The sequence below is a fragment of the Arachis hypogaea genome, chromosome 17 (assembly GCF_003086295.3).
Source record: "Arachis hypogaea cultivar Tifrunner chromosome 17, arahy.Tifrunner.gnm2.J5K5, whole genome shotgun sequence".
NCBI lineage: Eukaryota > Viridiplantae > Streptophyta > Magnoliopsida > Fabales > Fabaceae > Arachis > Arachis hypogaea.
In genome coordinates this window covers 87,098,885-87,122,509 of record NC_092052.1, presented here as the reverse complement: position 1 = coordinate 87,122,509, position 23,625 = coordinate 87,098,885, and the positions used below count along the sequence as shown (strand labels likewise).

General features: G+C 37.7%; 1 protein-coding gene across 2 annotated transcripts; it reads left to right on the top strand.

The window, feature by feature from the left end:
- The first annotated feature begins 18,035 nt into the window (after nucleotides 1-18,035).
- Nucleotides 18,036-20,912, top strand: LOC112763491 (synaptotagmin-2-like). 2 transcript variants are annotated; one of them, XM_072222116.1, is made up of 8 exons: nucleotides 18,036-18,146; nucleotides 18,272-18,370; nucleotides 18,515-18,565; nucleotides 18,864-18,987; nucleotides 19,066-19,286; nucleotides 19,390-19,464; nucleotides 19,682-19,758; nucleotides 19,903-20,912. In XM_072222116.1, exons 1-8 carry the CDS (start codon nucleotides 18,036-18,038, stop codon nucleotides 20,729-20,731), a joined length of 1,587 nt encoding a protein of 528 aa, XP_072078217.1. In that variant the 3' UTR covers nucleotides 20,732-20,912. The 2 variants fall into 2 exon arrangements, with proteins under 2 accessions (XP_072078217.1, XP_025664931.1); XM_025809146.2 differs by having other exon boundaries at nucleotides 19,858-20,912.
- Nucleotides 20,913-23,625: the final 2,713 nt, after the last annotated feature.

The window sequence follows — 23,625 nt, the reverse complement described above, 5'->3', positions numbered from 1 at the left end:
GAACCTAAGTTGCTATGCATGAAACCACCATAAAACCAAGGACATGACTTCCACAATAATGACTCATTCCTCTTGGCATTCCATTCATCATTCTCTTGTTCCAGTACTTGCTTAGGGACAAGCAAGCTTTAAGTTTGGTGTTGTGATGCCAGGGCATTTTGGTCAGTTTCACTGACCTTTTCTTTACTGTTTTAGGGTAGTTTTATGCATTTTCTTAGGAAATAAGCAAGTTTTGGGTAAAATTTCACTTACATCTTGATTCAAGCAAACATGGTGCACTTTACATGATTTCATGAGAATTTTGCATGAATTATATGACAAATTGGATGATGCATGTCTCATGACTTGGATTAGAACTTTGATGCACTTTATTGTTTGATTTCAGGACAAAGGAAGCAAGGAAAAACCACGTTAGTAGCCACATTAGTCTAACTAACGTGACCACTAACGTGGAATGGGAGCTAAATTGCAACGTTAATGAGAAAAGTAATCGCCAATAACATCCTCGAAAGCCATAATAGCCCACGTTAAGAGTCATGTTAACTAAGTTAACGTGAACTCTAACGTGGAAGAAAGAAATAAGGCCAACGTTAGTGACACTCACCTTTGTCACCAACGTTGGACCAAACTCATAAGTGGCCACGTTAAGAGCCACGTTAACTCAGTTAACGTGGACTCTAACGTTGGGAAGCAAAAGAGAAGCCAACGTTAGTGACACTCACCTTTGTCACTAACGTTGGCCAAGCCACAATAAGCCACGTTAGTTGCCACGTTAACTTAGTTAACGTGGAAGCTAACGTGGAGAAAGCAAGTGATCACCAATGTTAGTGACACTTACCTTTGTCACTAACATTGGGATGTACCACCACAAGCCACTATGAGCAACGTTAGCTCCAACGTTAACTTAGTTAACGTGGAAGCTAACGTGGATCAATGAGATGATGAGCCAACGTTAGTGACACTCACCTTTTTCACTAACGTTGGAGATGGCTATCAACACTACGTTAGAAGCCACGTTAATCTAGTTAACGTGGACTCTAACGTGGGAAGTAGGGGCATCTTGGAACGTTAGTGACAAAGGTAAGTGTCACTAACGTTCTCGAAGGATTGGCAAGCCTACGTTAAGAGCCACGTTAACTAAGTTAACGTGAACTCTAACGTAGGGGGAGGGAGGACTCTCAACGTTATTGGAAAAGGTGAGTCCCAATAACGTGTGCGAAGGACCAAGAGGCAATGTTAGTGGTCACGTTGGTGCCACTAACGTTAAAGTTAACGTGGATCATCCCTGGGTTAGGAACGTTAGTGAAAAAGGTGATTGTCACTAACGTTCTCGAACCCACACTCTCACTTAACGTTAACACCACTAACGTCCTGAGCTAAAGACCCTGCCTACTTCACACTTTCTCTCTGCAAGTAAAGCTAAGCCCACTGAAGAGGATAACTGCTTCAAACTCAAGATCCAAAGGCCCATATCTAAGACTTGAAGAATCAACTAGAAGATCAGAAGAATAATATATATATGGGATAGTTTTGAATTAGAAAGGAGCTTTTTGGGGAGTTGGAAATTGGAGAACTACTCTCTGTATAATTTTACTTTCTCTGCACTTCTAGTTTTACTTTTCATAATATATTTTCCATTTTTATTTTCGATTTCCAGAGCTATGAACAACTAAACCCCTTTCATTGGGTCAGGGAGCTCTGTTGTAATTTGATGGATCAATATTAGTTTTCATTATTCTTCTTCTATCTTTTCTCTCGATTTTACTAGAAAGCTTTCAATCTTCATCCAATTGGGTAGTTATCTTGGAAAAGAAGCTATTCATACTTGGATCTCTTCTGAACCTTGGAGGAAGAATGAAGAGATCATGCTAGAAATGCTTTCTCATGCTGGACCAAATTGGGGTTAGATGGATATGGTGACTATAATTCTACCAACACTTGATTTGGGAATGCATGTGGTATAATCAACGACCATACTTCATCTCTTCTCAGAATTGGCTATTGATCAAGATTTGAGAGATTGAATTACAAGGAATTGTAATTCGATCACTTAAGATTGCCAAGGAGATCATTGAATGCAATGATTGAGGAAGAGATGAAAATGAACTTGATCCGGAGAATGCAACATCTCCTAAGCCCAATGAATTCTCTATTTCTGATCTTACCCATTCTCTTTAATTTCTGCAATTTACTTTTATGAGCATCTTCCCCATTCCCATTTAAGATTCTGCAATTTACTTTCCGCCATTTACATTCAGCTCTTTATTTCTAGCAATTTACATTTTCTGCTATTTACTTTCCCGCCATTTAATTTTCTACAAATCTCAAATCAAATTCTACTTCGCTCAACTAGAACATTCCTCTAATTAAAGTTGCTTGACCAATCAATCCCTGTGGGATTCGACCTCACTCTATTGTGAGTTTTTACTTGACGACAATTCGGTGTACTTGCCGAAGGAAAATTGTTGAGAGACAAGTTTCCATGCATCAAAATATTTGGACCTGAATGACATAGACGAGTTCGTGGTTATGGGGCTAGCGTGACTCATTCATATTTTCTTGTCTCCAAACAAAGTTTCAATGTGCAGAAAAAAATATTAAGACTCTAGAGGTGGATGATTTGAAGAAAAGGTAGATCATATGGCAGGAATACTTGAGCAACTATTAGGTGGAAGGTTGCCTATAGTTCAAAGTGACAACAATCCTACTCCATTTGATTAATGGCTCAACATTTTGATGAGTTTAAGAGTGTGACTCATATAGCATTATATAAAAAAGAACATTAATATGATATTATGATATTGAGTATTGGTTTTGGAACTTGGTGTTAATTGTTGTTGATATACTTGTTAAATGCTATATAAGGATGCTATTTGTACTAGTTTTGAATCATGATCAATTATCAAAATTGCAAAGATCTTGTTTAATTTTATACGATGATTATATATGATTAAGTGAAAGTATATTCATGTCATAGTGGTAGAATTTTTGTTTTGTCTATTGTTAGAGTCATTTTCATTTGAAAATCAATAATAGGTGAAACCTTAACTTTTATAATAACGAATGTCAAAAAAATATGATTGAATTTTTTTATGGTAAAAAATTGCCAAAAAAAGTCTATGATATAATATATTTTGCGGTTAATAATTGTAAAAAGTTTTTGTTGAGAATTTTTTATGGTCAATAAGTGTCAAAATAAATAGTATTTTTGATGGTTAATAAGTATTACAAAAAATATATTTTCAAATTTTTTCTAACAAATTATTTTTGATAGCCAATATTTATCAAAATAAGATTAAGCTTTTTTACAATTCCTTATATGTTAAAAATAGGGATAAGTACTTTTTTCGTCCCCAAGGTCTGGGGTCAAAATCGATTTCGTCCATAGCCTTTTTTTTTATTAAAATCATCCTGAACGTTACAAAACGCTTTAAAATCATCCTTCCCCCCAATTTCGAAATTTTTTGGACACATTTTCCCCTGAGGTTGTTACTGGTAGTTGACCTATATAATCGTATAAAAAATTAAAATTTATTTTCGACCCCACCCCCAAACCAGAAGTATAACGCGTCTGCTAGGGCTAGGGTTGTCGCGCAGCCATGGCGTCGGAGAGCTCGAGGTCGTCTCGCAGAAGGGGGTCTGCGCAGAAGAAGGGGGTTCTTTGTGGGCATCGAGAGAGACCAGTGTTGCGAGTTTCCGGAACCAAGGAAAACACAGGTCGCCGATTCTGGGGCTGCGTCTACTATGAGGTGAGTTCATCTTTTGTTGTTCTTCTAATCTGATTCCATATGCTTCTTTCTGGGCACTGAGTATGGTGGGGTGTTGTAGGTCAATTATGAGTATGAGTTTTTCCGTTGGGCAGATCCAGAAGGTGGGAGCGAAGATTCCCATGTTGCAAGGTTGAAGAGGAAAGTCGCCGACCTGAAGGCAGGCGTGAAGGCATCTGAGTGGAAGTTGAAGGTTGCTGCAGTGTTGGGCATGGTTGGCTGGGTTGCTTGTGTATGTTTATGGCTGCAGGTTTTGTTGAGTCACAACCAGGGTGTACCATGTTTGGTGCCTTTGAAACTGGGTTGATGAAAGTTTGGAAGAAAATAGGTCAATTCTAGGTAGTTTGTAGTTAGCCATTGCAGAGGACTTTATGTAATTGAAAAATTCATGCTGTGACTAGATAGAAATTTGGTATTGAAACTGGTTATTGAAGTTGAGTATATGTGTATGTAAGTGATTGTCTGTGTCTGTAATCTGAGAAAAATTTGGCAATGAAAGTGGAAATTGTTGACATGAAATTTGACTCTCTGTTACCAATACATTACCTGTATTATAGAGTAGCTACAGTCTAATAGAATGAAAGCAGAAACAGATTAACCAGAATATAAGCATGTGACTTCATTCATTAACAAACCAAGAGTAAAAGTCTCACATCATTCATGAAACAAACTGACAATTGGACTTATATCAAAACAGCAGTAATTGTGTTCACTTTCACACAACAAAAGGCATAAATAGTCTGTAATAAGTTCCAATCAAAATGAAATTACACAACCATAGAACTATCATCAAACCAAATCTATATGGACCAGCTAACAACTTAAATAGTTAGTAAACATTGTCAAAGCTTTTCCCATTCCCTTGGAGGCAGTTTTGCCATCAGCCTCAACTTCCTTGGTGATACAAGCAGTGCAATATTGTGAGAGAAGGAGACCTTGTGCATCATTGGTTGGCTTGAGCTGGATGCACCCTTGTCCTTAGTGACTGGTGGTGGTTGAGTGGAGCTTTTGATGGGCTTTTTGATGGGCTTCTTGTTGGGCCTTGATTGGGGAGTAGCTGCTGCTGTTGTATTGGGCCTAGTTGCTGTTGTACTAGGCTTGGGGATGGGCTGGGAATGGGATGACTTGGACCTGGTTATGGGAGTTGAGCTCATGGCTGGTTGGGGCTGTGATGATGGATTTCCTTGACCTCTTGACCTCTTCCTCCCTCTGGTAGCAGTTTGCATAACAGGTTTTGAGGTTGTGCTCTTCCTTCCTCGAGTAGCTTTCTTGGCACCAGTTTCTTTAGGGGGTTGGGCCTGCAATATACCAAGAAGGAAACATTTAAACACCAACATACAGATTGAAAACAATGCAATAAACCCTAAACAAAACATGGTCAGAACAGAACTTATAGTGAGGGGTGGATTGCTGCACCTTCCTCTCTTGTGACCTACTACACCACACCTTGAACACCTCTGAGTCCGCCCCCTCCTAGACAAGTGTGTGTGGCATCTATTCTCTGATTCTTCAGGTCCTCTTTTCCTCTTCTTCACTGGTCTGTGACTAGGCCTCCGATAAGATGGTGGCATGACATCATCGAAGTTTGTGTGCTCCCACAGATCTGGGCCATTGAGAGGATGGATTGCTGATTCATAACATTTGACATAGGCGTCTCTCTTGTAGCAGTCATCCACATACTGATCCAATTCAAGACCCTTGAAGTTTATACAGCTGATTACATGTGTGCAAGGAATTCCACTTAGCTGCCACTTCCTACAGGAACACTCACGCAGAGATAAATCAACAGCATACTTGCTCAATCCATTGACAACCTCATAAGTTTGTGCAGCAGACCAATAAGGCCTCCACTCACCGGCTGCCCTTCCTCTTCTCTCTATCTTCTTCCTAATTCTAGGTAAAATTCTTCCATTGAACTTTTGAATTCTTTCCCTATTAACAGCCCATCTGTTCATTAAGTACACCCTAATTTCTTCTAGCATAGTAATTATGGGCTTCTCCCTAGAATCGACTATAGCCCCATTGAAACTTTCACACATATTGTTAACAAGAGTATCACATTTGGAGTGGAAGCTAAACCTGGATCTGCTCCAGAATCTTGGAGGAATAGAATTCAGATGCCTGTGAGCCTCGACGTTCAAAGATCGGATGACTGCCATTTCTCTCTCCCAGTCCTTCCAGTGTGTTGCTTTTGCGCATCTCCACATCAGCTGCTTCAATTGCAATCCAGGGAACTTCTTTGTGAAGTTACTGTAGAGATGTCGCACGCAAAATCTGTGATCTACACCTGGGATCACCTCATCAAAAGCTGGCAGTAACCCCTAGCAAAACCAGGTTGGTATGCATAATGTTAACCTCATATTAACTTAAAAAGAATATGCATGATATTAGCTTGATATTTACCTTCTGCTGATCAGAGATAAAGGTTGCCCTGCCAATTGTTTCCAACCCAAAATCATGAATTAGCAGCCTCAAGAACTAAGTCCAGCTATCCTTGGTCTCTTACTCCACGACGGCATAGGCAATAGGGAGCATTTGATCATTCGGGTCCCATCCTATAGCAGTCAGCATCTGCCCCCCTTGAGGGGTTTTCAGAAAGCAGCCATCCAACCCAATGAATTTTCTACATTGCAGAATGCTTTTTTTGCAAGCATCCAGGCATACATAAAGTCTCTTAAATATGCAATAGTTGTTCAAAGATGAGCTTTGCTGCTCATGCTCAAAGTCAGGGGACCTTTGTACCTTCAGAGTCACTGAGGATCCTGGATTAGAACGGAGTAACTCATAGCAGTAATCACCAATCCTCTTGTACTGCTTCCTATACTCTCCCTGTATGTCATCTAGAGCCGCTTGCCTAGACCTAGCTGCCATTGAGGTTGTAACTGTCAGGTTCCACTTCCGTTGTGCCTTGTTCACCAGTTCCTTGATCTTAACCCTAGGATTATGTTCCACCTTCTTCTTAAAAGCCCTACTCAGCCATGAAGTATGCAATATTCCAACCCTATGAGACTGCCCACAAGTGTGCTTAAGGTTAATGGACCGTAGTTGCCAAGTTGATTCATTCTTCGTCTTAGCAGCATATAACCAAAAAGGACAGCCAGGCTGACAAACTGCCCTCACTCTAACCAAATCAAGCTTCGCATACCTCAGTCCCCTTCTCGATTGTACTGCATACGACGTGACAGTGTCCTTAAATTCCTCTCTTGAAGCAAAAACTGTTCCCACCTCCCACTTGTAAGTATTCATGTCCTTACATTCCTTATTAATTGGATAACCCCTTCCCTCATTCTTATCTTCCCCTTCTCCTTCCTCATCACCTGATCCAACACCAACCTCATACTCCAAGTCCACTTCATCACTGTTGAAGCCTTCCTCATCACTAAAATTGCCATTCATTATCCCTTTTCCTTTATCAACCCTCTTGCTGCTCTTGCCAGTGGTATCTTCCTCAAACCCACTCTCATCATCGTACTCCTCATCATCATCACTGTCATCATCGCTGTTTGACTCAACCCTATCATTTTCAGTGACCACATCTGTATCTACCTGATCTTTTTCATTGACTCCTTGCACATTATCATTTTTCATCTCTTGAACTTTTTCACCCTCATAAACCACTAACTCATTACCCGGATTCTGCTCTGCTTGGCCTCCAACATCAATAAACCCAGCCTCCGGAAATTCTTCTGCATCCTCAACTACATGCACCACAAACACCTCAACATAACCCCTCAAGCTCGCTATTTTGCACATCTTAAGTGTATCTCTATCCGTAGCAAATAATTTTAGGGCCTTCTCTAACCATTCACTAGCTGGATCCTTATACCACAGAGCTGCAATGTTTTCTTTGGTGTATCCGAACTGCCCTAGCTCTGCATATGCCTCAAATATAGACCAGCAATCACTATCAACATCTTCAATCACTGTCTTCTCTCCCCCTATATACTGTAACGTCCCTTCTTTATACCCAAATCGCCCCCCATGGTAGACAGTCAGAGTAAAGCTTCCCATTCCCTAAAGACACAAAAGAAAAAATGACTCAAACCCCCACAGCTAACTGGAAACAAAACCGTAAGGAATTCTTCATACATACCTCAATGTCGACGACAATGCCGGACCGAAAACCTTCCTTACCTTAGCTACTGACCTCCAAATGCAGCTCAGATACGCCTCCAATGAACACACACCACACCTAGGGCGTCATTGAACATGAAACATCTCCTTCGACTATGTGTAACAAATGAGAGAGTGAATGAGTTTCGCAGGAATGAAAAATGAAGGGATATGGACCATCAGGGGCAATTGTAACATAAAAAATTCGTAATTGGGGGGAAGGATGATTTTAAAGCGTTTTGTAACGTTCAGGATGATTTTAATAAAAAAAAGGCTAGGGACGAAATCGATTTTGACCCCAGACGTTGGGGAAGAAAAAAGTACTTATCCCTTAAAAATACTATTTTTGGTAAAATTTTTATTAACATATTTCTATAGTTAAAATAGTGTCAAAAATTGATTTGTTGACAGATTTTAATTCTTTTTTGACACATATAATCCTTAAAAATAATCTACGTTGTTGTAGTATTGTCTACTTGATTCGATTCAGAAAAATAATTTAAATTGCTCTCATTCAACTAATTTGAACTTGAATCATTCATTGTTTTGATACAGAAGAATAATACGCTATTCAAATGCATATCAAAATCTGAAGAGAAAGTAGAGAAAACAAAAGTTAAAGAAATCAGAGAAGAAACACAACGAAAATGAAAAAGAAAACGAAAATCTAAAGAAAAATAAGAAAAATCAAAGAAGAATGAAAAAATTTTATGTTAAAGAAGAACGAAGAATGAAACTTTACGTTGAAGAAGTTTTATGTTAAAAGTCTGTTTGTTGGGTATATGAAGATGGTAAGATGACAAAATCTTATATTTATGTAGTGGTTTCAAGGCACGATTAGATCGCTTTCTTTAGAGAGATATTTGTCCCCACACTTAGTTGTTATAGGGTTGATGACAATACTCTCCAAGGATACAATGAAACCTAAGAATTTCTTAATTAGCAATAGTAAGAAATTCTCAACTCTCTTGAACAAAGAAAATCTCTTAGTGGTTGAGTAAATTGTACACTTAGTACTTTTTCTCTGAAATAGTGAACAAGGACTTATTTATACATATTGCACATAGCAATTATGATTAGTTACGTATACAAAGGGTTGTGTCTTTTCTATTGCCAATAGATACAATGTTTTGAACATATATAACTCTTAAAGAGTTGTGTCCCTTTAGCCAATAGATACAATGTTTTGAACACACACAATCCTTAAAAGGTTGTGTCCTTTCAACCAAATGGTATTAAACGGCTAGTAACCGTTTATTAATATTAATAATATTAATAATATTAATTAATCAAATTTGTAAATACCCTTCAATCCCCCACTATTTACAAAATTTAAATGTCATACAAGTATATGCATAAAGAATGTGTCACTAAGATTAAACATTAATTAAACATTCTTTTAGTGTAAATTTTAAAGTTATAACGAAGTAATAGGTGTCTAATCGATTAAACCTATACTCCATATGCTAGTACCAAAAATCACACACATTACTTATACCCTCCAAGTTCAAGAGTTTACAATTTTAAGCACTTATATGGCATTGTGCTCATCCTGGTTTCATGAATATTTACGAGAATTAAACCTCTAAAATTCTCGATTAGAGCGGCACCGCTCTTATATTCATATAGGTGGAATCTTTTGATAGATAATATTATCATTCCATTAAGAGTTTAAACTCACCCTCCTAATTTATTTTTAATAGCACTAAATCCTATACCTTAGTGCTCCAATTGCTAAATAACTTGTTATTACCTATTATATAGCACTAAATCCTATACCTTGAAAGTAGTGGTCTACTAGAATAAGGTTGGGTTCCCATCATTTAGCAATAATAGGTTTTAATCCCATTTTAGCAGTAGTTTCTTTGATTTTATCCCTTGACAAACCTTTAGTCAAAGGGTCTGCTAAATTTCCTTGAGATCTTATATAAGTAATGGTAATTACACCATCATCTATTAGTTGCCTCACAAACTCATGTCTCAAACTTATATGTCTAGACTTTCCATTATAAACCTTGTTATATGCTCGAGACATGGTTGATTCACTATCACAGAAGATTGAAATGGCTGTCGTCTGCTGTGGCCACAGCTTTATATCATATAACAAATTTCTTAACCATTCCGCTTCTTTACCTGCGGCTGATAAGGCTACAAACTCAGCCTCCATAGTAGAATGTGTAATACATGTTTGTTTCTTTGAGGCTCAACTTATTGCTCCACCACCTATGGTGAAAATCCATCCCGAAGTGGATTTGTTATCACTAAGATTTGTAATCCAACTTGCGTCGGAATAACCTTCTAAAACTGCGGGATAATCACTATAAGATTTGTTATCCCAAATTTATGGTTTTCTTGAGATAACCAAGAACTCTTGTTATAGCTTTCCAATGTTGATTGCTAGGCTTTCCTGTAAACCTTGATAATTTGCACACAGCAAATGCTATATCTGGTCTAGTACAATGCATTGCATACATTAAACTTCCTATAGCACTAGCATATTCTAATTGTGCTATAGGTCTTCTCATGTTTCCTTCTAATTTAAGATTAGGATCATATGGCGTATTGGATTCTTTAATTGTGAGATGATCAAACTTTTCCAATACCTTTTTAATATAATAAGATTGACTTAAAGTAAAGCCAACTTCATTCTTATGCACCTTTATGCCTAATATTGTATCAACTTCATTCAAATCCTTTATCTTGAATTTAGAAGTTAGATACTCCTTCGTTGTACGAATTCCTTCTAAATTTGTTCCGATAATCAACATATAAATAAATAATTACTCCATAATCTTTAGTAAATTTTGAGTAAATACATTTATCCGCACTATTATGTGAGAAGCCATTTGATAACACCACTAAATCAAACTTCTCATGCCATTGTTTAGGCGCTTGTTTTAGCCCATACAAAGACTTAATTAATTTGCAGACTTTCTTTTCATTTCCGGGTAGCACATAGCCTTCCGGTTGCTCTATATAAATTTCTTCATTAAGATCTCCATTTAAAAAAGCCGTTTTAACATCCATTTGATGTATATGAAGCTTATGTATGGATGCTAATGCTATAAGAGCCCTAATAGAAGTCATTCTTGCCACAGGTGCGTAGGTATCAAAATAGTCTAGACCTTCTTGTTGTCTAAACCCCTTGGCCACTAACCTTGCTTTAAAGGTTTGTAATGAACCATCAGTGTTATACTTTCTTTTAAATACCCACTTACATCCTATAGGCTTTGATCCTGGAGGCAAATCAACCAAGACCCAAGTATTGTTAGATAATATTGAGTCCATTTCATCGTTTATTGCTTCTTTCCAAAAAGCAGAATCCCTTAAAGCCATAGCCTCTTTGAAGGTTTGAGGATCACCCTCTATGTTCATCACAATAGGAATCTTGTTTGTTACAGAATTCCTAGTTCCTTCTACCAAAAAGGTGATAGCCTAAGAAGAAATAAAATCTGGACCCAAGTCCTTTTCTTTTCTTACTCTCAAGGTCTTCCTTGGTTCAATCAACTCTTTGTCGTTTAGACGTTTATTATTTTGATTATTTATTTCTTGTGAAATATTAGTATCATTTTGGAGATACTCTAAATTAGAAGTTGAATCATTGATAAATTTATTTTCAATAAATTCTACTTCTCTTGATTCAACAACTACATTAGACACTAAGTCTAATATTCTATATGCTTTAGAATTTTGAGCATATCCTATAAAAGCACCTTTTATGACTCTTGGCCCCAATTTGGTTCTCTTTTGATTAGGAACTCGATAAAAAGGCTAAACACCTCCACACTTTAAGATAATTTAAATTAGGTTTCCTTCCTTTCCAAATTTCATAAGGAGAAACCTTTCTATGTCTTGATGGTATCCTATTATGGATATGACATTATGTCAATAATGCTTCACCCCACAAATTGTAAGGAAATTTTGTATTTAGTAACATTGAATTAACCATATCCACTAAGGTACGGTTTTTCCTTTCCGCCAAACCATTTTGTTGCGGAGTATATGGAGCGGAAGATTCATGCACAATACCATGTAATTCACAAAAGTGATCAAATTCATTAGAAAAATATTCTCCACCTCGATCACTACGAAAAACTTTTATTTTCTTATTATGCATATTTTCTACTTCCATTTTATATTTCTTAAACATTTCAAAAGCTTCATCTTTATTTCTAAACAAATACACATAAGTAAATCTAGAACAATCATCAATGAAGGTTATAAAGTATCTTTTTCCTCCTCTAGTAATATTGCCATTTAGTTCACAAATATCACTATGAATCAATTCTAATAAATGTGTATTTCTTTCAACCTTAGGAAAAAGTTTCTTAGTAATTTTAGATTGTATGCAAATATCACATTTCTTATTAAAATCCTTGTTACTAAGATCAATATAGTTATTCTTTTGCATATATTCAATTGATTTGTAATTTAAGTGTGCTAATCTACTATGCCATAAATCACAAGAATCAACAACATACAAGGAAACATTCACTTTATTAATACTAAGTTTAAACATGCCTTCAGTACAATATCCTTTTCCTATGAATACATCATTCTTAAGCAAGATCACTTTATCGGATTCCATTACAACTTTGAATCCTTTCTTACACAAGAGACTAACAGAAACTAAATTTTTTCTCAAATCTGGAACATGAAGTACATTTATTAAACTTAATTTCTTTCCAGATGTAAAATTTAATTCCACACTTCCTTGACCACAAACTTTGGCTGAGTTATCATTGCCCATCAAGACTTCTCTATTGTTCACTTCTTCATATGTTTTGAATTGGTTGCGATCATTGCAAACGTGAACAGTAGCCCCAGAATCTAACCACCACTCAAGTGATTTTCCTTGTGTTGCTATGTTAACTTCTGTAACCATGCCAATATGCATGTTTTGTACTTTTTCTACAACCATAGCAATTAGATCATTTTCTTCCACTAAGTTGGTCTTTGATGCTTTCTTTTTCAAAATTCTACATTCTTTGATATAGTGTCCTTTCTTGTGACAATGATAACACTCTCTTTGTCTCTTCTTATCTTGCTTTGAATCTTTAGAGAACTTTCTTTTCTTCTTATTGATGTTATTTTCATCAATATGATTCACTTTAGAACGCTGAGAAAGATACGCAGCATCACGTTTTCGAGTTTCCTCCTCTATACGTATATGCCTTAGTAATTTCTCAATTGTGAAGTCCTCACCAAGATGTAAAAGTTTCTTCCTTTAACCATTCCAAGATGAAGGCAATTTTGAAATAATTGCTCCAACTTGTAATGATTCAGGGATCACCAATTGTAGATCACGAAGTCTACTTACAAGGATTTGTAATTCATGAATTTGATCCATGACAGGCATAGTATCATTCATAATAAATTCAAAATATTTCATCATAATAAACTTATCTGTTTCTTGTCATTCGGTATTGTACTTTTCTTCCAAAGATTTTCAAATCTCTAATGGTGATTGAATTGACATGTAGAGATCATAGAGTCGGTCGGATAAAGTATTGAGAATATGACCTCGACATGCAAAAGTATCTTCATCACGTTTCTTTTTCAATTGAACAATCTTTTCTTTCTCTTCCAGTGTAGAATTTTCAGCGGCATCGGCAATTGGTGTAGTCTTTGGGTCAATCACATATGCAAGATTGAGAACTGAAAGAAGAAACATCATCTTGTCTTTCCAACGGTTGAAGTTCGTTCCATCAAAGCGATCTAATTTGACAAACTCTTGATTCATGACCTTGAACGTAGTGTTTTGATCTTGTGCCATCTTCAACTAATATCTCTCTAAAATTGTTGGGTATATGAAGATGGTAAGATGACAAAATCTTATATTTATGTAGTGGTTTCAAGGCACGATTAGATCACTTTCTTTAGGGAGATATTTTTCTCCACACTTAGTTGCTATAGGGTTGATGACAATACTCTCCCAGGATACAATGAAACCTAAGAATTTCTTAATTAGCAATAGTAAGAAATTCTCAACTCTCTTGAACAAAGAAAATCTCTTAGTGGTTGAGTAAATTGTACACTTAGTACTTTTTCTCTGAAATAGTGAACAAGGACTTATTTATACAGATTGCACATAGCAATTATGATTAGTTACGTATACAAATGGTTGTGTCTTTTCTATTGCCAATAGATACAATGTTTTGAACATATAAAACTCTTAAAGAGTTGTGTCCCTTTAGCCAATAGATACAATGTTTTGAACACACACAATCCTTAAAAGGTTGTGTCCTTTCAACCAAATGGTACTAAACGGCTAGTAACCGTTTATTAATATTAATAATATTAATAATAATATCAATAATATTAATAATATTAATTAATCAAATTTGTAAATACCCTTCACTGTTATGAAAGCATGAAAGAAAAACTAGCATAATAAGTGAGAGAAAATAACATGGAGTTCTTGAGGACCACGAACTCGGACAGGATTGTCTTCCTCTGGCTTCCCGTCCCTATGGTAAGGGGAAAAATGATGGAACCGTCTGGCTTGAGGAAGTTGTCTCTGAGTCCCGTGACACTGTTGCGGTGTGTTTGGAGATTTTCGTTGCGGAGCCCGAGCTTGTCGAAGGCACCTCAGAAGAGGATGTTGAAGTCTGCGCCGGTGTCCACCAGTATTCTCCGAACTAGTCCTGTTCCGATTCTCGCCGAGATGACTAAAGATGCGTCTTCGGCCGAGGTGCTGTGCTGGCACTCCTCGGGCAAGAAAGTTATCATTTTGTCGGCTGTGGTAGCTGGGGCTTGATCTCTGACGTCCAAGACTTTGAGGTCCTTTTTTAGTGTTGATCTTGACTTGCTTGACACATCCTTGCCTGTGATGACATTTACTACTATGGCCGGGTCGTCTTCTGGACTTTCCCTGGGAGGTTGTTTTTGTGTTCTCAGGTTGCTTCCTTCCCTCTCAGGCGACCTGTCTTTTTCCGCGCGTTTTGGTTCTCTGATGATTTTGGCGAACTCTAGGGGTTTGCCATCTCTTATAGCTTGTTTGAGGGCGTCTTTAAGGTCAAAACAGTCTTGTGTCTTGTGCCCGTAACCTCGGTGGTAGTCGCAGTAAAGGGTCTTGTTGCCGCCCGTTCTTTCTCTGAGTTGTCGGGCTTTCAGGATAATACCCCGATCTGCTATCTGGTGGTATATCCGGTAATCGAGGCTGTCAGGGGTGTAGTTCAAGAATTTCCCGATCCTGGGTGGTCGGTTTGTGTTGGTTTGTTTGGGTTGGTCTCTTTGACTTTCTCTGGGCATCGGATTATGGCGGGAAGTCGGGTTGCCGTTTATTGGTGGCGACGACCTGGCTGACCTCCTCGTCATTTATGTAATCTCTGGCGACGTTTTGGATCTCATGCATGGTCCATACTAGTGGTGAGGTGTTTGCGGAAGTCTTCGTTCATGAGCCCGTTGGTTAAACATAGGCTTGCGACGGAATCCGTGAGTCCATCAATCGTTAGGCATTCATCGTTTAAGCGGTCCAGGTATTTTTGTGTGGATTCGTCTTGTTTCTGTGTGACCCCTAATAAGCTGATGGGGTGTTTAGCTTTGGTGATTCTGGTGGTGAATTGGGCCATGAACTTCCGTGAGATATCGTGGAAGCCAGTTATAGATCCGTTGGGGAGGGCGTTGAACCATTTGATCACAGGGCCAGCTAAGGTTATCGAGAAGGCCTTACACCGGATCATGTCGGCGGCTCCTTTCAGGTTCATCCTGGCCTCGAAGGCCGTTAGGTGTTCCCGGGGATCGTTGGTCCCGTCCTATTTCATGTCAGTGGGCTTGTTGAAGTCCTTCAGGAGTTTGGCTCTCAAGGATTTTTCTGTGAACGGGATGGCTTCCATTATCACGTGCATGTTTCCTGCTCGTTTGGCCTCCCGATGGTGCCGTCAGTCGTCTTCTCCGCGTCGGTGTTTCGGGTCTAGGGAAATGCTGCGATCGTGCTGTTTGCAGTGTTGTTGCTCAGAGGGCCTGGTGTTCCTGGTATCGCGATGAGATTAGGTCCTAGAGGTCGCTTGGCTTGTATGCTCCGGGTGGTACCGTTCTTTGGGTGTGACTCGGCCTTTGAGGTTTTGCACCCTGAGGCACAACTCTTGGATTATCTGGACCGCCTTCTCTCCCAGGCCATCGGGTGGCCGGGCTTCAGTGGGAGGACGGTTGTCCTCTCTTGGTTGTTGCTGGGTTGGGGTTGGTTGGTGATGTGCCGCGTTTATTATCCTCCCGTGGGTGGGAGGAGTGTTATCTTGGAGTTCGGGAGTTGGGTTTTGTGGGTTTGAGTTAGGGTGTCGGGTGGAGGATTGCTCCTCGAGGTTCTCCGTCATGCCGCCACGATTTGGCTGTCCCCCATATCTGTGCAAGAACCTTGAGAACTTTCTTGATCTATTGGCTCCTGAGAGGTCTAAGCTTGGCCACGGTGGTAGCATTTAAGGAGGTCGTTCATGATGTCATGGCAACAGAGTTGTCACAGGTGAGGCGACGGATGACAGAGGTTTGGAACCTAGTGTTGAAAGAAGTGACCTCGTGGATTTGGAGGAAGAGCTTGAAGAGTTCAAAAGAAGAAGCAACCTCGGTGGGCATGGAGCCGAAGTAGAGGGAGAAGATGGGGCCATGGCGCTTGGAGAGACGGATGAGGGAGTAGTGAATGAGAAGGTCCAAGAGGTGGAGGTGTCCCACTAAAGGGAGGCGAGACTTTGGGCTCAGAGGATTTGGAATTTCACCATTGGAGTAGGGCGAGGGTGCATAAAGAGTGTTATCACTAAGAAGGTAATTGCAAGTAACATTGTTCCTTTGGGATTTCGCCGTTGGAATAGGGCGAAGGTGTGTTATCGTTGCAAATGTGATGTAAGTTAAGGAAACATTATTCCTTTGGGATTTCGCCGTTGGAGTAGGGCGAAAGGGTGCATAAACATGCAAAGGTGATGCAAGTTAAGAAAACATTATTCCTTTGGAATTTTGCCGTTGGAGTAGGACGAAGGTGTGTTATCCCTGCAAAGGTGATGCAAGTTAAGGAAACATTATTCCTTTTGGGATTTCGCCGTTGGAGTAGGACGAAAGGATGCATAAACATGCAAAGGTGATGCAAGTTAAGGAAACATTATTCCTTTTTGCTCTCAGTTACACGCAAGAAGTCTGAGTTTGATGATTGCTCTTCTGGGTTATCCGCCATGCCGCCACAACGTTGCAAAGTTCCCCACAGACGGCGCCAATGTACAAGATGTCTCTGGTACAGGTTGAGAGATGGATCGAGAACTTGCGGATTGAGGCAGATGCCGGATCACTTGCCTGGAGCAATGGGGGGTGGTACCTGCAAAGACACTCCGACGCTCAAGTCAGAATGGATCTAAGAGGTAGAAGGTGTGAGGAATGAATGAATACCTGGAGGGACCTGAGTCCTCTATTTATAGGTGATGGTGAATATCTTATCTTATCTTATTTGGCTAAGATAAGGGAGACGTTTGAATTATCTTATCTTATCTTATCTTATTTGGCTAAGATAAGGGAGACGTTTGAATTCGAAAGTTGGTTATGAGCTCTAGTGGGCTGGTTCCGGGCCTTCTGGAAGGGCGAAGGGGGTCGGACCTTGGTAACGGGGTTCGGGGACCGTTCTGGGTGTAGGATCCGTGGGCCGGATCCGTAACAATTTCCAAACATTTTTATATACGATATAATAGTTACATTTTTATTAGTATAAGGAGTAGGATTATTAATCTCGTAACGTTAGACAGACAGTAATTTAACATTATTTTATTTAATTTAAATTAATAATTTTATGCTTATAATATTTATAATTGTATATCTATTATATTTAGAATTATTTAATTATTTTAATAATAATAAAAATTATAAAATAAACAAATTTAATATAAAATAAAATAATTTTAAATTATTTTTTTATTATCTTTCAAATATTTATGATGTATTAATTCTTTTTGGCTAAGAAGACAAATAAGTAAATAAAAAATAATTATGTAAATATTACTATTTCTTTTATCCTTGTTGTTTTCCAAAATTTGCTAAGCATTACACGTTTTAGCGGAGGGATGGTGATCCAAGGAGAGCTCGGGAACATTGGAAGTGATGCATTTTTGAGATGGTTCTTTCGAAGAAGATACATATGATTTTGAAATTTTTTTTCTTTCCAGAGTTGAAGCTTTAGAGAAGATGAGTTTCTTTAGTACCATTTTTGGGTTTTTCGGGTTCGGAATTGGAATTTCATTTGGCCTCGTCACTGGCTATTTTCTCTTCATTTACTCTGAATCCGCCGATGTTAAGGTATGTATGTATACTCCTTTCGTCTTTGACCTTCTTTATCATCAAGTTCTTACATTACATACACATACAAATACGCAGCCATAGGTGAATGAGTAGTTATACTGACACTATTTGACATAACACAGGATCCTGAGATCCAACCACTAGCGAATCAAGACTCTGAAACTCTCCAACGAATAACTCCTGAGATTCCACTTTGGATTAAAAATCCAGACTTCGATCGGGTACGTAATGTATTATGCATTATTATCTGCTCTCTATATAAATATATTTTGTTTGGACAAATTAAACGCAACACTGTTCTGATTTTCTTTGGTTACCAAACATTTCCGTTTTTATATTATTTGTTTCAATCTTTGCCCCTCAAGGTTGACTGGCTTAACAGGCTTATCGAATACATGTGGCCCTATCTTGACAAGGTAAGGCATAGATATAGTCTATTCCTTAATTAATTGATAAATTATTAATGTACTCTACTAGGTAACTAATATCCAACCAGTTAACTATTAATCAATTTGTTATTAATTAGTAATTTTGATTTTTTAAATTATTAATTAGTAATTATTTAAATTTTATTTTTAAAATATAAAATTAATAATTATTAATTATAGTTGTTTAAAGTTGGTTGGTGAGGAGTTATTTACCTATAGTTTCCATTATTAATTGGTGTACTTCACTTACTGCATGCATGTAATCAACAAACTGTTGTCTAATTAGGCAATATGCAAGACCGCGGAGGGCATTGTGAAACCCATGATTGCAGAGCAGATTCCCAACTATAAAATTGATTCTGTAGAGTTTGAAGTGCTCACTCTCGGCAGCCTGCCCCCTACTTTTCAAGGTTTTCTTAGCTTGTACAATTAACAAGGTACCAATCTAACTAAGCGGTACGTATTAATTAATTCGTTGATCTCCTCAGGGATGAAAGTTTATATAACTGATGAGAAGGAGTTAATTATGGAACCAAGTATCAAATGGGCTGGAAATCCTAATGTCACCGTCGCAGTTAAGGCATTTGGGTTGAAACCAACCATTCAAGTGGTGGATTTGCAAGTTTTTCTTGCACCTCGTGTCACTTTGAAACCTTTGGTTCCAAGCTTTCCTTGTTTTGCCAACATCTTTGTGTCTCTCATGGAAAAGGTTTGTAGTGGTGTTTGTAAACCTTTGGGGCATAGCTTACTATATCGCTTTTCAATTGTTTCATGATAAACTCTCTACTACTTTGGCATCCTTTATGTTGCAGCCACATCTTGACTTCGGACTAAAGCTTGTAGGGATTGATCTTATGTCTATTCCTGGTCTCTACAGGTTTGTTCAGGTAATATGTTTGACCACATTTTTATTTTTGTTTTTATTTTTTTAATTCTTAAAAGTTGAGATGCATTCATCATCGACTTGGAGTGGTAATCAGGGAATCTATTTATGGTAGAGCGAATGTCGCTCTTCCTAATTCAATTTATGAATTGAACTGTTTTGATATTACTACTAGTACAGTTTGTTTAAAATATGTATGGCTTTTATATTATTATTTCCAGGAGCTTATCAAAGATCAGGTTGCGAATATGTATTTATGGCCCAAAACCCTCGACGTTCAAATCATGGATCCGGCAAAGTACATACATTACCTTTGCATTTTTATTTTATGTATTCTAAAAAAAAAAAGGAAAAGAAAAAGAAAAATCACTTATGTATTTTTAATCTGAAATGTTAGAGCTATGAGGAGGGCTATTGGAATTTTAGTTGTAAAAGTAGTGAGAGCAATGAAACTAAAGAAGAAAGATCTTCTTAGTGCATCTGACCCTTATGTGAAGATAAAGCTTTCTGGGGACAATATGCCAGCGAAAAAGACAACGGTGAAGCACAAGAACTTGAACCCAGAATGGAATGAAGAATTTAATTTGCTAGTGAAGGATCCAGAAACACAGACACTAGAGTTTGAAGTGTATGACTGGGAGCAGGTCGGGAGGCATGATTTTATGGGTATGAATGTGGTGGCTCTGAAAGAGTTGAAAGAGGAAGAAACAAAGGTGATAACACAGGATCTGCTAAAGAACATGGATCCGAATGATGCGGCAAATGACAAGTCCCGAGGTCAGATAGTTATGGAATTAACATATAAGGCTTTCAAGGAGGAAGAGATGGGGAAAGGGTTTGAAGAGACAGAGATGATGATGATGGATAAAGCTCCAGAAGGGACTCCTCCAGGTGGAGGATTGCTTGTAGTTGTAGTCCATGAGGCACAAGACGTGGAAGGAAAGTACCACACGAATCCACAAGTACGCCTCATTTTCAGGGGAGAGGAGAGGAAAACCAAACACGTGAAGAAGAACAGAGACCCGCGGTGGGAAGAGGAGTTCCAGTTTGTGGTGGAGGAGCCTCCCACTAACGACAAATTACATGTGGAGGTTGTTAGCACTTCTTCCCGTAATTTGCTTCGTCAGAAGGAGTCTCTCGGTTACGCTGACATCTCTCTTGCTGATGTTGTTACAAACAAGAGAATCAATGAGAGATATCATCTCATAGATTCTAAGAATGGTCGCCTTCAGATTGAGCTCATGTGGAGACCTTCTCAACCCGCCACTTGATCACCACCACCACATCCTTATATACCTTTTAACAAAGTTTATTTAGGTGCATATCATTTTCGTTGGTATACCTACCTCTTTTGAATTTTAACAAAATTTTCAAACCAATCAAGTCTTCTGGATATAATATAGACCCATTTAATCAACCATTTTTGGCATCTAGCTGAATTTATTTCTTCATACTTTCATAGATAAATCGCTATTCCTGAGTAACTTTCATAATTCAATTTAAAAATCTTTAAATATGTTTAAGAACCAAAAAATTTTTTTTTCCAAAACTATGGTTGAAATAGTTAGATAATATTAAATATAATAAATACATAATTATAAATATTTTATAAATAAAATTAAAAATAGTAAATTAAATAAGTTAATTTTAAATTATTGTTTTTCTAACATTATCAAACCATCTCAAAGTAACATTACTTTTATAATTAGGTACATGCTATGATGAATAGAAAAAAAAAATAAAACTATAAAGATCTAATTTTATAAATAGTTAAATATCTTTTTTGAAAAAAGGGTTAACCACAAAAAAAGTCCCCGAATTATTCAAATGCTGACAAAAATATACCTAAATTTTATTATCGAAAAAAATGTCTTTAAATAATTTAAAAACACGATAAAAATGTCCAACAGTAAATATATATTTTCATAAAATACTTTAGAGATTGGATTTTGATGTGAATTTTTGTAAGCATAATTTAAAAAAATGAGATATTATTCTTAAAATTTAGTGATTTTTTTCTAAGTATATATTTTTTGTGATTTTTTAAATGTATTATTAATTGTTAACAAAAAAATTACAAAAAAATATATACTTAACCAAAAATGACCATATTTTAAGGATAATAATATCTTATTGTTTTTAATCATGCGTGTAAAAAATTGTATCAAAATTCAATCTCTAATGTGTTTTGTAGAAAATACATATTTAATATTAGATAATCTTATATAATCCTGTTAGCTTTGGTTAATTAGGATTTTTGTGGTCATAAACTAGTTTTTGAACTTTACCCTCTAATCGGAATTAAGTAACCACGAGACTAGCAGTTAATGAAGGTTAGAGGAGGCTAAATCACTAAGAGATTAGGGTTTAGACATTTACAGTTTGTCATGGAATGAATCATGCATTGTTAAAATAGTTGGTAAGAAATTTTAATCCGGAAAGATTAACATCTCTGAAGTCTTAACTGCTTTCTCATACTGTTCTCACACCAAACCCTTATTTGCTTTATTTACTTACTTATTTACTGTTTTATGCGAATAGACTCACCAAATCCCTTTCTATTCGCCTAACTAAGTTAGTTGGACAACCATTGTTGCTCAGTCCAACAGTTCTCATGGGATCGACCCTCACTCACCTGAGGTATTACTTAGATGACCTGGTGCACTTGCCGGTTAAGCTGTGTGAAACCCTAATTCGGGCACTAAGTTTTTGGCGCCATTGTCGGGGATTGTTTGTGATTGACAACTACTAGTTGTCTTGTTTCTTAGATTGGGTATTTTTCTTAGTTTTGTTTATTTTATTTTTCCTTTAACTTTTGATTTTTGTTTTATTTATTTTCTTTTAATTTCAGATTTTAAGTTTCGTGTCCCCGGAGTAATTTTTGTAAGGTCCCACATCGGTTGGGGAGGGAAACGAAGCATGCCTTATAAGGGTGTGGTTACCTCTCCCTAGCATGACGTGTTTTGACAAGTGAGTGTGGGGGGCTTCGGCTCTCATCCTTATCGTCAAAGGCAAAACCGTGAGGCCTTGTGTGCCAAAGCGGACAATACCGTGCTAGCAGGTGGTCTGGGCCGTTACAGATGGTATCAGAGCTGGAGCCCAGATCGATGTGCCAGCGAGGGCGCTGGGCTCCCTTAGGGGGTGGATTGTAAGGTCCCACATCGGTTAGGGAGGAGAACGAACATTACCTTATAAGGGTGTGGATACCTCTCCCTAGCATGACGCATTTTGACGTGTGAGTGTGGGGGCTGATACAAGATTTGTTGTCGGTCTAGAATTTCTCTTATAGAAATAACAACTTCGTTGTAAGCATAGCTCCAAACCAACAAACAATTCTCATATCAAATTTAATTTGGTTTTGTTACAAGTACAAACCCCAATGAAAATTAATCGAAGTATTTAATCTCCGGGTCGTCTTACAAGGAATTGTAATGTAGTGGTCAATTATTGGCTATGAGAGAACATGGGGTTTGATTGATAAAAGGGGCAATAAAATAAATGACAAAAAAAGTAAATCGAGCAAGTAAAGAAAGCAAGTAATAAAGAGAGACATTCATGGCAAGGATTGAGAATATAAGCTTTCTACCCTAGTCACTAATAACAATAATTAATAAGAATTTATCCTTTCTTCTGAGTCATCCCATTATTCACAGGATTTCTTTCAGAAGTATACATGAACTGGTTATTTGTAACCATTTCAATGAGTTCCTGAGCTTCTGTAGGCGTCTTCCTCAGATGAAGAGATCCACCAGCAGAGTGGTCCAATGACATCTTGGATAATTCAGACAGACCATCATAAAATATACATAAGATGCTCCATTCTGAAAGCATGTCAGAAGGACACCTTCTGATCAATTGCTTGTATCTTTCCCAAGCTTCATATAGGGATTCACCTTCCTTCTATCTGAAGGTTTGGACTTCCACTCTAAGCTTGCTCATCTTTTGAGATGGAAAGAATTTGGCCAAGAAAGCATTGACCAACTTTTCCCAAGAGTTCAGGCTTTCTTTAGGTTGTGAGTCCAACCATACCCTAGCTTTGTCTCTTATAGCAAACGGGAAAAGCATAAGTCTGTAGACCTCGGGATTAACCCCATTGGTCTTAACAGTGTCACAGATTTGCGAGAATTCAGCTAAGAACTGATGAGGATCTTCCAATGGAAGCCCA

Bases quoted from the DNA above. Each gene is read 5' to 3' on its own strand.
- LOC112763491 (XM_025809146.2), top strand. From the start codon at position 18,036: ATGAGTTTCTTTAGTACCATTTTTGGGTTTTTCGGGTTCGGAATTGGA. The intron at 18,988-19,065 runs GTTTTCTTAGCT...TGATCTCCTCAG, and splicing joins CCTGCCCCCTACTTTTCAAG to GGATGAAAGTTTATATAACT. The intron at 19,759-19,857 runs GTACATACATTA...CTGAAATGTTAG, and splicing joins CAAATCATGGATCCGGCAAA to AGCTATGAGGAGGGCTATTG.